The sequence below is a fragment of the Columba livia genome, chromosome 9 (genome assembly GCF_036013475.1).
Source record: "Columba livia isolate bColLiv1 breed racing homer chromosome 9, bColLiv1.pat.W.v2, whole genome shotgun sequence".
In the NCBI taxonomy this organism is placed as follows: Eukaryota; Metazoa; Chordata; class Aves; order Columbiformes; family Columbidae; genus Columba; species Columba livia.
The window spans coordinates 16277077-16292288 of NC_088610.1; the positions used below are offsets into that span (position 1 = coordinate 16277077).

Here is a 15212-nt window from a genome sequence, read left to right on the forward strand (position 1 = left end):
GGGCTTAAAGGTGCAAGGGGGTAAGCTTGGAACAAGTGGAAACTTTTCAGTGCATGACTGAAATACTTGATATTTTGATGTATTGCTTTAGTGATGTTTTAGTTGAAAAGATCTTCAATTATTTGTGTTCTGTGAATACTTAGAACACTACATTGAATCTGCTTCTAATTAAAGCAAACCAAAAATCTTTAAATGAAAATAACCTTTTAAAATATACTTCAGAATAGATGAACCTGATCAGTTAGCTTACATAAAAAATGAGATTCCTGCCAAGTGTAAATTATGTAATAACTTTAGTTACTCCCATAATGAAAACATTTCAAGGGGAAAATTAAATTTCACGCCTTAATCTTTTGTTGGGCAAAGGAAAATCCAAACACTTAGGTGAAACATTTCCAAGTTTATCTTGATAAAGTTTGCTATTGTGAGCTAAAGATCTGTTTTACTTCATTTGCTTTTGATAGTAAAATTTTTTTTTTAGCATGAGAAATAAAAACAAATTACTAGCGTATAGAGAAGATGCTGTTAATTTAATCTTTTCAGACTGTTACGCTCTTAGAAATATGAGCCACGGGAAATGTTCTGAATATGTGCTGTCTAGGTGCACTCGTCTGTTTAACTGACTAAATGAGAATACTTCGGAAGAAAACGGAGGAAGGAAGGTTATCAAGAAAAACACTCATATTACTGAAGTTTTACCATTTTGACTCTGTAAGCAAATTATGATGTAGTTATCACTTACATGATTAGACTTCATAATTTTTTTCCTACTACGGTTTATGTTTGTGTTGAAATCCTTAAGAGGATCGTGAACCTTTGTGGCCAATAGCAGGCTTAGCTCTGCCTTTGCTAGTGCATTTCTGGCTGCTGGTTGGAAGAAGCTCTTTTAAAGCCTGTGGAACTCTTCTACCTCTGCCACTTACTCTTTTCACCTAAACTTTGAGTTTGGGGTCATGGGTTGGGTTTGGGCTCATGGCTTAGAGCAGGACACTTAAATCTGAAATCTGTTTCTCCACTTCTCCTATATGATTCAAAGATGCTTGTGTAGCTTAATTCAAAGGGCTAGATAGTCTAGCTTAATAGCATATAAGCATTCAGTCAGCAGTGCTTTACCTTTGAAATGTTGCTTTTTCTAGCGTTAGTACTAGGCTAGTTTGAAGTATCAAAAAGGTTGGTGGTGCTTGGGGTTTCTGTATATGTCTGACGTGATCAGTAGAATTTTCCTGGTGACAGCTGAGTCAGAAGTGTGTTTTGTCCAGGGAAGTACAATTGAGATGTTTCTTGTCTTGGTAATTATTTATACTATACTGTTGTAAATGCTGATGAACTATCTCTTCTGAGTCCTGCAGATGGTAATTCTCATTGGTTTTGAAAAAAGTAGTGGAATATGTGAAGGTGTAACTTAAGTCTTAAATTTTATTGATGGTATAGTACAATCTTTGTCCTCCAGGCAGAGTTTGTACAATAAACCATTTTATGCAAGCAGCTGAATGCTACTTGAAGACCTCTTGTAGCTTATCCATGAGAAACTCATTCCTTTCTGTGCTGTGACAGGTTTCCTGTCTCATCTGCCTGCCTGCATGGGTAGCATGCATTTCTTCATTCCTCTTACTTCAGCTGTTACCAGACAGCTCTCAATCCTTTCAATTGGTGGCACTGTAGCTAAAAACTGACTGGGTTGAGCTTTCCTACCAAGTGGAACTAGTTATATTCTCTTTCTGAGCATTTGATTTTCTTAAACTGAAGAGCGAAGAGGTGAACTTGTAAACACTCATAACTGGATAAAATCTTAATACATGGAATCTTGATGTTTGAGAGTATATATCTGTTTCTGAGAAGAGGTCTTTGACAGGTGCTCTAGTCTTGTGTCTTAACTGTGTTGGCATAATGCTTAAGTGAATAATTCAGTAATCTTGCACAGCAGAAAGATTTGAATTTATCTGCACAGCTCGGGTGTGAGATGATGTTTAATTCATTTAAAATGACTAAATAATTGTGTGCTTTACAAAACAGTTACACTGGTAGTGATTTGTAACCGTATCAGGTGATTCTTTGAAATATTGCTTTAATGTTAGGGGTTGATATGGAAAGGTTTGAAGCTGTAAACTAATACTTGTAAATGGTCCAAAAATACCTACAGGTTTGTATCTGTATCTTGGAATCCTGATAGCTTTCTGTTTTGACTTTCTGCTGACAGGTCACATTTAGGGCAGGCAAAACATAAGGCACATAGCCCTCCTGAGAGTAGAAAATCTATTTCAAAGACACCCAAAGTGCAGTCTAATACTACTTCTGAGCAGTCCAAGGGACACTTTTCTAAAAGGTAATTGTGCTTTGTATTCATTTGTTAACTAGTGTTATCTGCTCTTCACAACTATGTATGATATATCTAGTTATACAGAGTTCTTGTAAGAGTATGACTAATAGATTCAACTAATCTAGGTACTGCATTCAGTGGATATATTTCAGTGTTTCACATTCTGTTTTTATTTTCCTAATTCACCAACTAAGAGCTTTCCATCAGTGATGGGGAGGAAATGATTTCTGCATAACTAGTCCTGGAATACTTGCAAGGTCTTTCTCCCTCTTTCCTGCTTCATGTTGGGGGAAGATTGCCCAAGGAGTTGTGAGCAATGTCCAATAATAATCGAAATATGTAATAATTTGAAGTTTGCCTGTGTTCAGGGTAATAATCTTGGCCATGCTTTGTCTGCTCTTCATACACATCTGCTATATACACAGTTTTTTGTCATTTTTGCGTGTGATTTACTACCTCAATTTCAAGACTGGTGAGAAACTGTTCATTAAGAGCTTTTCTTGAACTAGAATCCAGTTAAGACTAGTTATGCATTACTGAACACTCCTTCTCTCTTGTGGAACTTACATTCTCAAACATTGTGATAATAACTTCATGGCCTGTTTTTTTTTTCTTTTCAATCAGTTTGACATCTATTTAAAAAAAAAGTTAGTATAATCTATCCAAGTTACCTCATATCTTCCTCTTTAAAACAGTGTATTGTGCTTTTATTTTGCAATTTATTTTAAGTTTTCATGCTAGCAAAGATTTGCAGTAAGACTGTTCTCATACAAGCATGTTTTTTCTTTTTTCTTGTTTCCATGTAAACTTAACAATCAATAGTGTTTCTTAACTGTGGTTTCTTTTATTATTAGAGAATGCTGACATTTATATTGTGAAACTGTTGTGACTGTGAGGTTTCTAGAGTTCAACACTAATGTTGTTCTTGCTTACTTCTACAGAGGCTGTAGTTCATCTGCTCTTTTAATACCACAAGAAGATCCAGAGAGAGTCAATACTTCAGACAAGCAAAAAACGGGGCAAGTGCTTAAGAAAGACAATTCTCGAGGAGTTAAACGCAGCGCTAGTCCAGATTACCGGAGGACCAATTCTCCTAGCTCTGCTAAAAAACCCAAAGCACTTCAAAATACTGAACCTTCCTTGGAAAGCAACAAGCCACATACTAAGTCTAAGAGAAGACACTTAGACCAAGAACAGCCGAAGTCTACACAATTGCCATCAACAAGCAAGGCTCACACCAGAAAGGGTGGAGCTGTTGGTAGCTCCCGAAGTCAGAAAAGGAAAAGGACAGAGAATCTGTCTTGTATAAAGAGTGGTTCAGCAGTTGAATCAACTGGCGCTGAAGAGAAGTCAGCAAAACTCTCCAAGCTGGCTTCAAAATCGGTGACCTCAGCCAAAGCTGGGTGTAGCACCATCACTGATTCTTCTTCTTCAGCTTCTACATCCTCCTCCTCTTCTGCTGTTGCATCTGCTTCTTCTACTGTTCCTCAGGGTGCCAGAGTGAAACAGGGAAAGGACCAGAATAAGGCTAGACGTTCCCGTTCTGCATCCAGCCCCAGTCCGAGAAGGAGTAGCAGGGACAAAGAACCAAGTAAAACCAGTGGCTCTTCAAAGTTTGACTGGGCTGCTCGATTCAGCCCAAAAGTCAGTCTCCCTAAAACAAAACTGTCTCTACCAGGCTCTTCCAAGTCTGAGACATCAAAACCTGGACCTTCAGGACTACAGGCTAAGCTAGCAAGTAAGTTGTTTTTTGTGGAAGAATAAGCCATGTATGTTTTAAAATCAAGTCTTTTAAACAAATTCTTCTGTTGTCTTCAGGCTTCTTGAGATCATCTTAGAGAAATTAACTTTTAGTGTGTTCTGCTGAGCTTTTAAGTAAAGTTGTGGCTGAAGCTATTTACAGCTAAAGCAAATGCTTTAAGCACAAGCAATGTTCTATAACTTCTCTATCTTGCAAATTGATTTGAAAAACCAAATATATGCAAAATAGTTGGATGTTGTGGTAAAACTCATGATTATATTCCTCCTATCAGATTTGCTTTGGTGTTTTTTTTAAGCTTTCTATCCTGAAGTGAGAATGATAAATGCTAGAAAACAAGTAGATGGTATGTTTCAACAAGGTGGTTTCAACAAGATGGAAACAAGATGGTTTCTCGTTTCAAGCCCACTTTTGTAATTTTTCCTTATTGTGAGAATCTCTGTTACTTTAAGAACAGTAATCTTTTAAACCTAGTGTATTTAGTGCCTGAGATGTTAGTCACTTTATCATTTAAATTGTTCCTAAAAAAATACATCCTCTCTGATCCTGAATTTTAATAGCAGGTACCGTTCCTGGACATTGTCACCAAGAAGTACAGGCAGTTTTCTCCCAGCAGAGCACCTGCTTGCTAATGTGCAGAAATGCTTGTAGCTCTGCCTTGAGCAGGTGCTTTTTAAAATGCCTTTTTCTACCGTTTTGTACTATATGATTTACTGAAAGCATGTATTCTCTAAAACTTGATTTAAGCAGTTGGATCCCTAAGCTTGCTAGGTGGTGTTGCCTTCTCTAGATGTGACCAGAAACAGCTTGTCCCACCTCGGGCAGGTCCATAGCCAGTACTAATGCAGGAAATATGTGAAATAAACAAGAGCGACTGGATCTCTTCCTGTATAATCAAAATAGATTTAATTGACCTAACAGGCTTGTTTTGGATAACTTGCATGACTGGAGTATTGATTCCGCAATGACCTAACCTGATTGAGGAAGAATGGCATTGGGAAAGGGGAAAATAGTTTCTTTTTAGCAAGGTTTTATGTACCTGCTTCACAGTTCAACACTTACTAGATGATGAAATTTCAGGGTAAAAACTCTGAATTTGCACAGGCTGGGATGAGGGGGAAGTGGGTAAGAATCTGGCAAGAATGGGACTGACCAACAAGTTCTTAGCTGAGTCTATCCTTGTTATAGACAACTTTATAGCAAGAAAGAAAAGGAATAGAGAGAGAATTTACCTCCAACAACTGAACAACAGGAACATGAAGCAGGGAGTAATTTATGTGACAATTTATAAAACTTAAGCCAGGAGTGAGGAGAGGAAGAATAGAATAGCATAATATAAGGGGGGTAGTGGGGGTGTTGAGTAGCTTGAAAAACAGCATTAAGAATGTGAGCCTACACTGTCTTGCCAAAGAATGTACTGAGAAAGCCAGCTTGACTAGCTTGAGCTCTTCCATGACCTGAAAGTCATGTTTTGCAAAAAGATAAACCTAAGTTGAACTGCGACATTCAATTATATGTCACAAAACCAAGCTGGCATGGCCTGTACTGTGTGTATGTGTAGAAAGTCACTGGTAAGGGGCACACAGTATGGTGAGAGACATTTCTAGACTCCAAATAGAGGTTAAAGTTACTTTCTTTAGATGGTGTCCCATTTTGAGGGGGACAGGGGTGAAGTACCAACAGGTGATACTAGGAAGTCTGAAATGTCTAATTGACTCTTTATTTTGCTGTGGATTACAGCAGAACTTTTTCTGGTGGTGCTTATATTGAATGCCGTTGGTCAGAGTAAGTGATTATACTGAATGTCAAACAGTAACAGCTCAATCTAGAATGGAAGAAAAGTATAAGACTCTCTGACATTTTCAAATAGTTTCAGCCTTTCAAATAGTGCATTAGACCTCTGACAACAGATTGAAGTGATACTGGGATCAATAGTAACTATTGTTAGCTTAGCCCTTTCTTAAAAAAAAATAACTTTTGTCATACAGCTTCACTAACTTGAAAACATTGGGGCAAATTTGAAATATTTTAACGAAATATGTTTTAGATAATGCTGAGAAGTGTCACGAAAATAGTAAAAAAAAAAAAATAAACTTCCAGGGTAGGTTTTTAAGGAAGAATGGGTAAGTTCTACTTTACTTTCTGCAGCAAGCTAGTGCCCTTAGAGGATGAGGGAGCAGAAGCAGGTGATTTTTCACACAAATATTAATATTTCTAAAGTTTTATAAAACAGTAAGGCCAACAGTGATATAGATTAAATTATTGAGGTGGGACACCCCTCTGCATGGAAACATGTCCTTAGGAGTCATAGTAATCTTGTGTAGAAAGTGAAAGCTAAAACTCAGTAGGGTTACATGGGGGTATAATATGAAACAGATGTTTGAAGAAGTTTGAAATAGGGCTTGTAGGACTAGTGGGAGATAAAAACTAAACATGCAAACATAACTATAAGAAGCTGCAAAAACTTTGGGAAAATTGATGGAAATGGTTCTAGGAAGAAAAGCAGGAGCAGAGCAGAGATGATTCTGGCTAACATAGTTAGTCATGTCTGTATAAGTGTGGTGCCATTCACTGCTGGGTATGGCAGTTTAGGAAGCACAAGAAAAATTATTAGTAGTTGTGATCTGTTGAAGGCCGAACTAGAAGAGCTGAGCTGGCTTACTCTGCTGAAGAGAAGAATGAAGAGAGACATGGTTGTCATCCTTGCAGAAGTTCTTTGCGTATTAGAGAGGAATACCCTGAGGTTTCTTGTCCACTCCTCACTGGATAATTAATAGGTGTTAAATGCAGACAAGGTGACTTTCAGAGTCTTCAGCTATGTGGCAGTTTGTATAATCGAGCAGTGACATCACTGAATAACAGCTATAGAATTTGTTGGAAGAATAAAAAACAGGCTGGAGTTAAGTATTTCACCTTTATTTTTGTAGCTAAATATTTATTGATGGGGATGGGGGAAGGGAAATTTTTTTTGTTTTGCTCTTTTGACTATTTTCATGTCCCTTTCAGGCCCTACATTTTGTAGGGTCTTTTAAATATTGTGAATCGGGTCATTTCACTGATTATGTAACAATATAAAACCAAGCTTAATTATGTCTCTGTTATTAGGGAAATCTCTGCTGCCCATTGTGTAGTGTCCTGTGTCCCTTAGCTATGAAGAAGCTGGCAGTGGAGGCTGGGACTGCTGAGAGCAGGGTAGCTTAGTGTGGCTGCCTCTGAGAAGCCTTTACCTAGTACATTAAGATTTGGGGTGCTGGAGATTTTACTGGGAAATGCTGAAAAGCCACATGAAGTGAACAAGGAGTGTGATTGGTATATAAATCCTGGCTTCAAGGGATTTGGCAGAGGTGAGGGAGAAAAGAAACTGAAAAGAGCTCTGAATTAGTTTATATGGGGTTGTGTGTGACAGCGCTGTCTGCATGATGGTCATTAGAATCTTAGAGTTGTGGATTTGGGATTGAGGAAATAAGTTGACTAGCTTGGAGATACTTGGTTTAGTTGTGGTGATGGGCTGTGTGAAGCTGTAATCAAGGGCTGGAGATGTCTGGGTTGGTACAGACGAAAGGGAACAGTGGAGTATTAGAGTGACAGGAGGTTGTCTTGCTTTCCCCTGCTCAGCTATTTTCATGCTGTCTTTGTTGTGGGAGGAGGAGAGCAGCCCAACACAGGAGCCAATCTGAAGTCTAAACTTCCATCCCGAACAAGTAAATCTCTGCTGACAATCTTTCTGAACTGCAAATAAAGGGCTTTCCAGGTTATAGACTGTGATAGTTTGACTAACTTTGTATTGGCTTAGGTAATACAGTCAGTCTTGAAGTGAATGCAGTACAGCTACATTCAGAACTCTTTCTTTCATGCAATAAAAAATGCCTTTAAAAAAAAAAAGCTGACCAGTAAACACACTTAAACGTGAAGATGTTCTTAAGATATTTTTGTATTATTTCTGTTAATGCTGCACTGTTTCAGGTTTAGCCTGTTTGGGTCTGTTTTCCTTCAGAGTCATTAGAGTGAGTGTTTGGTATGCAAACAGGGTGATGTCAAGGCATAAGCAATATATATCTGTTTGCCATAAGGAAACTTATGCCTCTGCTTTATTTTTAAATATCACATCTGAAGTTTTTGCAGTTGCTGAATAGGAACTGTTTAAAGCCAGTTTTCTTTTGGTTTGTTGAAGGTCCATCTCTTTATAATTTTTACTAGCTCTCTGAAGCAGATGTGTTGATGACAGCTCTGTACATTTCCTTCATCAGGCAGTCAGTCTAATCCCATCTCTGAATGCTGGTTGTGCCCTATTTGCCAGTACAGGCTTGGGGCTGTTAGCCTGTCTCCTGCAACTCCTAACTCTCAGTCAGGAGGCCATGCTGGCAGTACGTTGAGGAGATCAAGTTTTGACAACAATGTGAGTGAGAGGAAGAAGGCTCAGTCCTGTGCCAAAGAAATTAGCACTCTGGAGCTTGTATTATTGGGAGGACTCAAAGGATTTGCAAGAAATGCAGATGGTAGGATTGGTTTTTTAAGAAGCCTTCTTAAAAAACAGACTTTAAGGGCTGAGAGTGGCATTGAACAACAGGAAGGGAACAAGCTCTGAGAACTATCTCATTGCTTCCTGGCTGGATGAGGCTCTGAGGAATGTGATCTAGTTCAAGATGTCCCAGCTCTCTTCAGGGGAGTGGACTATTCCAACTATTTTATGGTTCCTTTTCAGATATGAAGTTCATAGAGGGAGGTGGAAGATCATATGTGTCCTGGTAGATACATCAGAGGTAGAGAAATAAAGATTTAGGAAAAGAGAAACATGCAAAAAGATCTGACAAGTAGAAGGTTCTTCCTGAGCAGCAGGAAAAAATGAACTCAACTATTCTGGATGCTCAGGCTGTGGTTTATTCTGCTGCTCATCTACCAAGTGGTAACTGGGTAACTCTCTACAGTATTCTCTAAACCCTCCAACTAAGATAATTCAGCTAATTTAATGCCTCTTATGGAAAAGGACAACCCATTTCATAACTTCATTGCCCTGCTGCTTTGTAGTATCTGTGCTCATCTGACCCACGTTAAACAAGCTCAGCTCACCAAACTGTCACAATACTAATGGGACAAGAAAGTGTATCAGTTGTGTCCTTTGTGCATCTAGGGCTTGGTTTGGGGACAGTAAGCCATGAGTGCGTGTACCTCACTGTTAAAGCACAGCAAGCTGTTAGGCTGACTCTGCTTTTGTGTGAAAACTTTGCCCTTAGCACAAATCCTGTTTTGATGCAGATGAAGTCAATGTTACTTCACTTATGGTGGATGTGTGGTGTGTCATTGATAGCCTGTTGCTAAGGTGATGTGAAGTTACTAAGTTTTAGGTCTGACTGCTTGAAAATGTGTGCCCATAGATTTGAAGTAGTAAGTGGTGTGCTGACCTGAAGAACTGAAATGTGTATTTTTCCAGTGAACTCCCCTGTAACAGGATGATTAACTGTTCTACGTGTAAAGCAAAAGTATGTCTCACTTAGAATTTTACTGTACTGTTATAGGTACTGAATAGCCTACTTTTCCATATGTGTAATATGAACTCAGAGTGGTAAACTCCTTTTATCTGTGGAGTAATACAGTGCTATACGTAGTGCCAGTTAAAGCATGCATTTTCTATGGTGAAATATAACCAGCTATCAGAGGAGTTTTGTTGTATCTGTGCACTTCTAGTACTTAAAGCTTAGATAGCAGGATCCCATGCCACAGCTACAACTGTGTTTAACTCTTTTGTATCTTTATAGCAAACTCTTCCTCCCCCTTGTCTGTGTTTTCCTGTATGAAATAGGGCTGGAGTCATTGTATATTTCTGTTGTAGCAACTTCAGCATAAATTCTTGGTGTGAAAGCATATGTAGTAAAAATGCCACTCTGTTTTTTTGACTATTTGAAAAAGTTACATATTTTGTTCTATATATACAGACCATCAGAAAACTCAGTTTCTGCAGAACCTTGTTTTCTTAAGACTGCCAAATTTCTTGAGTCAGTAAGCCAGGGGTGTGGTAAATACGCAAATATCAGGTTAACCTTCCGCTGCGTGAAACTTAACTGTGCGCAGCAGCATCATGTTCTTGGGTCAAATACAGTATAGTGACTGAAAAGGCAGATGATTGACCAGGTCAGTAATAGCTTTTCAGATCACTTTCCCTTTTCTGTTAAATAGCCAGTTGGAAGCTGCATATTTAGCATTTCATCTGTTAGTACCACAACTCAGCATTCTTGGAATGTTTTAGGATTAAGGAAATATACAGGAGCCAGTTTGCTAGGCATCATGCTCAAAAACATTGCATATTTAAATATGTTTTATTTCTGCTTTGTTGCCGGAAGAGGGAGCAGTGATCTTTCTCATATTTTCAAAGCTATTTACATCTCTTCTAGTGATAGTGTGTCAAAATTGAGTGTTATGGGGGATCTCTTTTATGATTGAGGGAGGACAGGACAGAAATGTAAAGCTGGGTCTGATAAGGATTTTTAGTTTTTGATACTAATTATCACCTTTCTGGTTTGGAAGCTGTTGTGGAATATATCAGCTTGATGGTAAGCTTGCTCATCATCTGAGAATGCTGTATTGCATGGGGTTTTTGTGTGTTCAAGAGTTTCCTGCTTCTGTGGTGGGATGTGTCATCAGAACAATGGCTTCATAACCTAGAGCAAATTAATATTGGTTGGATCAGTCTTCAACAATGCAAATACTTCTAAACTAAAAGCTGGAGAATTCCATTTTCAAAGCTGTGAAGATATGCTTGGTATTTGCCTTAAGGAAGACCTTATGATAGTGATAAGGGCTGAAGGGATATAGCTGAAAAATAGAAGCGCAAATATATGACAGATCTCAAAACTGGCAGTGCTTGACTCCTGGAGGGGAGCATGGTTTTTATTTAAGGCAGTTATTCTTAAGCCATACCAAGGTGAATAAAACTGACTAAAATTTATGATTCAGCTAGTGAAGATGATCAAGTTTATGCTGCACAGATTTACTTAGAGGTTGGGGGAGAACATGCAACCGTCACTGCCCTTTAGCTTCTTTAAAGCTAAAGCATATTCATTTAAGTGTCTAGAATACCAACATAGGGAAATAATAAACTTGTATCCCATGATGTCGTATCTGTTTAGCAAGAGAAGGACTTAAAAGCTCTTCTATAAGTGTAGTGTGTAGGTTAGGAAAAGGTATCTAGGTAACAGGTTGAAGTTTAGTGTTACTTAAATTAATGAGTGTAAGCAAATATCTGAACCTTTCTTTTACTGGTGTAGCAGTTCAGTGTAAGGTGAGTAAAAGCTGATGTGGGCTTATTGTGGTTCATCTGTAGAAGTTGTTCTACATAGAAGTTTCCTGTACACAGATGTTTCATATCTTTGTAGAACTGCTGTGTATTTGAAGACTGATTTAGTCTCAATTCTCTTTACATATGACATAGGTCTAAGAAAATCTACAAAGAAGCGCAGTGAATCACCACCTGCTGAGCTCCCCAGTTTGCGGCGGAGCACACGGCAAAAGACCACGGGCTCCTGTGCTAGCACCAGGTAAAACTGAAGATAATGAAACGTGGTTACTGTAGTAGGTTGATATTGTCACTTTCGTGCATAAAAACTGACCTGTATCTTTGCTATTGTAGAAGTAGCTGTAACTTTGCAGGCCTGATGGATTACTTTGTGCACCAGTGTCATGGGCAGCACATAGAACTTGTCACAGACCTTCAATAATCCCTCAGCTGTAGGGGTGGAGTGGAAGAAACACCCAGAGCCAATATTACAAGTTTAAGTAATCCTTTCCTTAGGGAGATGTTGTTTAAAAAGATACTGAACACTGAGAGAGTACTAAACTATTGTCCGTAATGAATAATAAAATAGGTGACTATTTTGAAAAATAGACCTCATGGTACCACACAGGAGTCTGTTTTAATAGTGTAAGTTGTTGAGCTGAGTCAAGTTGTCAGCAGCTGCATCTGAACAATATTACAAACATCTCAGTACTTGATATACCTTCTGATGCAGGGTAGAATTAGTTCTGAATTAATAGTTTTAAACACCTGGTAGATTAAATGGGAGGGGAGAGTAAATATATCCGGTGATGCACAAAAATTCTGTGGTTGCATGTACTCTGAAGCTAGACTTAGGAACCCTGAACAAACTTTATTTTTTCTGGTGCCTAAACTACATGTAGTTCCAGCACAATTTATTTTTGCTCTTCTGTGTCATTAAGAAAGAAGCTTCTGAAGTCTGGTGCTGTTGTGAAGTGTACATTTGAATTTGACTTTTTGTAGTCATATATATGTGTAGTGGTGATGATAGTAGTGTTTTAAAAAACAAATTTAAAAAGGCTCATGCCCTCAGACATGTGCTGGCATGGAAAACCAAGTTGAACATCACAGTTCTCCTGCTGCTTTCAGTAGTTCAGAACTTCAGTGACAGAGTAACCCTCCTTAAAGGAACTTCTCAAATGTGTATGTGATTTGTAACTAACAGTTACTTTAATCTTGGTCATTTTGACTATTGTATTTTAAAACTGCCTTGTCTTGAAGGGTATAACGTAAGGACATACCTGTAGTGCATTAGTATAAACAAATCACCACCATGGTGTGGGGCAAAGATGGTGAAGAAGAGTTGGGTAATTTTGTTAAGACTCATTCTTACGCAAATCTGTAGTTTGTGCAAATTTGTGGTAGTGATCTACGTAATTTTTTTTGTGGTTTTGAGTAGCTTCACATTAATAAATCTTTTGCCTTAGTTCATAAGGTCTGAAACTTTGCTTTTTGAATCTTTAGTCGGCGAGGCTCTGGCCTGGGCAAAAGAGGAGCAGCTGAAGCTCGCCGACAGGAGAAAATGGCTGATCCTGATAACAACCAGGATGGAGTTAACTCTTCAGCTGCACGTACAGATGAGGCTCCTCAGGGAGCTGCAGGTAAGAAGAAATTCTAACTGACACATTTCTAGTATAGTTGCTGATAGAAACTTCTTTGCATTTAAAAAGAGTTAAATGGATTAAGTTTTGGGGAGAAATTATTATTTAAGCTGGTACAGCTGGTAATAGTTCTGGAAGGTTTTTGAATGAGAGGGACCTTTATTTTTTGATCTGATCTCTTGGATATCTGGTATGTATTTCAGTTATGCTTTTTTCAGTCTCCAAACTGTGTCCAGTAAAGTAGACTTTGGTTTTCAGGCATCTACCTTTTTTATTTTTAGAAAAATGTACCTTCAGCTGATGCTACGTAAATTATTGTACTGCAAACTGAAAACACACCAAACTGTTCAGAATACAGAAGGCAAGCATTTACCTGTAAAGGCTCTTTTGTAACTACTCAAATATTCTACAAATTTTCTGTTGAAATGGCAAGCGTGTCTATACTGGAGAAACTTGTAACCAAGTCAAATAGTCTTACTTGCATAGTCTTATTAAATAGTACTTAATTTTATCATCTGGTCCTAATCAGTAGTAAGTTCAGAAGGAGCTTTCCGGTGATTACACTGGATTGTAGAAAATCTCAGTGTTTTCTGCTTACAGCTAGCTTTTACATCAGTACAAAAAGTCAAAATTAAGGGGAACGAAGTGCAGCGTAACACTCAATTAAGAAAATCATAAATTTAATAAGGATATAGGTAAATATGTCTTGAAAGTTAATTTGCTGATCTAGCTATATTTAGACTTGCAGGCTGGTTTGTTTAAAATGACAATAGTATGGAAGTATGGTGGCAGTATTAAATGCGGAGCACTCTTCTGATGGTAGACGCTTCTTGATGGTCGAATTGATGTGAATTTTGTCATTTTAAAGGCATTCTAACTTGTATTAATCTGTTTCATTTCTTTAGCTTCTAGTTCTGTTGCTGGGGCTGTAGGTATGACAACCTCTGGAGAAAGTGAGTCAGATGATTCTGAGATGGGAAGACTACAAGGTACAACATTTGTTATTAATTAACAATCTTTTGTTGATTGCAGCCGTTAAATAGCCATACCTATCCAAATTCTGTATTATATGTAGTGGGAAGGCTGTATTTTGTTTCTCTGTCTGTGAATGTTTTGCTTTGCTTACTGTAGTTCTGAGATATGGAGTTACAAGCTTTAATTCACTAAAGATGCATGAATTTGGAAGTAATGTCTGGAGGGGGTGGCACAGTGTCCTCACTCATTTATATGGTGTGTAATATACTACTATTGATGACTTTTCAGGAGCGCATGTGGGGAGAGAATTGAGAACTCAGTCCTATTAAGTCTGTAAGCTCAAATATGGAAATAGATTTTTTGCAAGAATTTCTCAGTTGACAGGCCAGGTTAGGCCTGCTGTTCCTCTGCCTGCTTCTGGATAACATTTTTTGTGCTTGATACCCATGTCGCTGTGAGCTTTGACCAAACAAAATCTAAGTGTTCTTAAAATGCTTGCTTTTGTGCTTGGGCTAAAGGATTCAGGTCTCAAAACCGGAGAGTACAGACAGGTAGAAGCTCAGTTTGCATGTCCTACAACTGTTTTATTGATTTTGCCACTATTGCAAGGAGTTCTGAGATCAAGGTCTCCCTTACAAATGTCTGGTTTTGATTAATCTGAATATTTAATGTGGAAATGAGTGCTGTGTCACTACCAGTTGACTTGTTTACAGTCCTCAGTAAGCATAGGTATGCATTAGGAATATTGAGCTAAATTGTTTTTTACTATTAATTGTTATTGTATTGATCAGCTGTAGTCACCATCAGAATCACCCACTTAGTCTAGCTGAAGACAATTGAAAGTGTTGAAAAACAAAACCAAAAACCTCAAAACTAGCAGAATTTTTTCCTCTTCTGCTCATCAACAAATACATCTGTGAACCTGACTTTTCAGTGTCATTGTCTCAGTTTAGTAGTGCCACTCAGTTCCTGAAAATGTGAAAAGATTAAATTCTCTTACGTAGATTGAGTTCATATTTGAAATGAGTCTGATATATCTGGCATTCTAGATCTAGACTTCCAACGATGTAGTAGACCAGATTTCTTCCGTGAAATGTATCGTTCTGGAAATGTAGTGGGTGACTTCTTAAAGGGCCTTAATGCTCTGATGCACAAAAAATGAGTTATTTGCTCCCTAAAGGTGTCATCTTTTTGATGTTTTCTGGAAATTGAGGTAGCTGCAGTCATCTAATCCTAACTCATCTTTCTTAAAGT

General features: G+C 38.1%; 1 protein-coding gene across 14 annotated transcripts in view; it reads left to right on the forward strand.

The window, feature by feature from the left end:
• Positions 1 to 15212, forward strand: part of TRIP12 (thyroid hormone receptor interactor 12) — a 78128-nt gene that overhangs the window by 33329 nt on the left and 29587 nt on the right. For 7 of the 14 annotated variants that reach the window (XM_065072965.1, XM_065072962.1, XM_065072960.1 and 4 more), the window contains 5 exons: positions 2198 to 2323; positions 3259 to 4055; positions 11500 to 11605; positions 12847 to 12983; positions 13889 to 13972. In XM_065072965.1, the coding sequence (XP_064929037.1) occupies positions 2198 to 2323; positions 3259 to 4055; positions 11500 to 11605; positions 12847 to 12983; positions 13889 to 13972 (1250 nt within the window). The remainder of the gene's footprint in view (positions 1 to 2197; positions 2324 to 3258; positions 4056 to 11499; positions 11606 to 12846; positions 12984 to 13888; positions 13973 to 15212) is intronic. The other 7 variants (XM_065072969.1, XM_065072967.1, XM_065072971.1 and 4 more) reach the window with 1 other exon arrangement.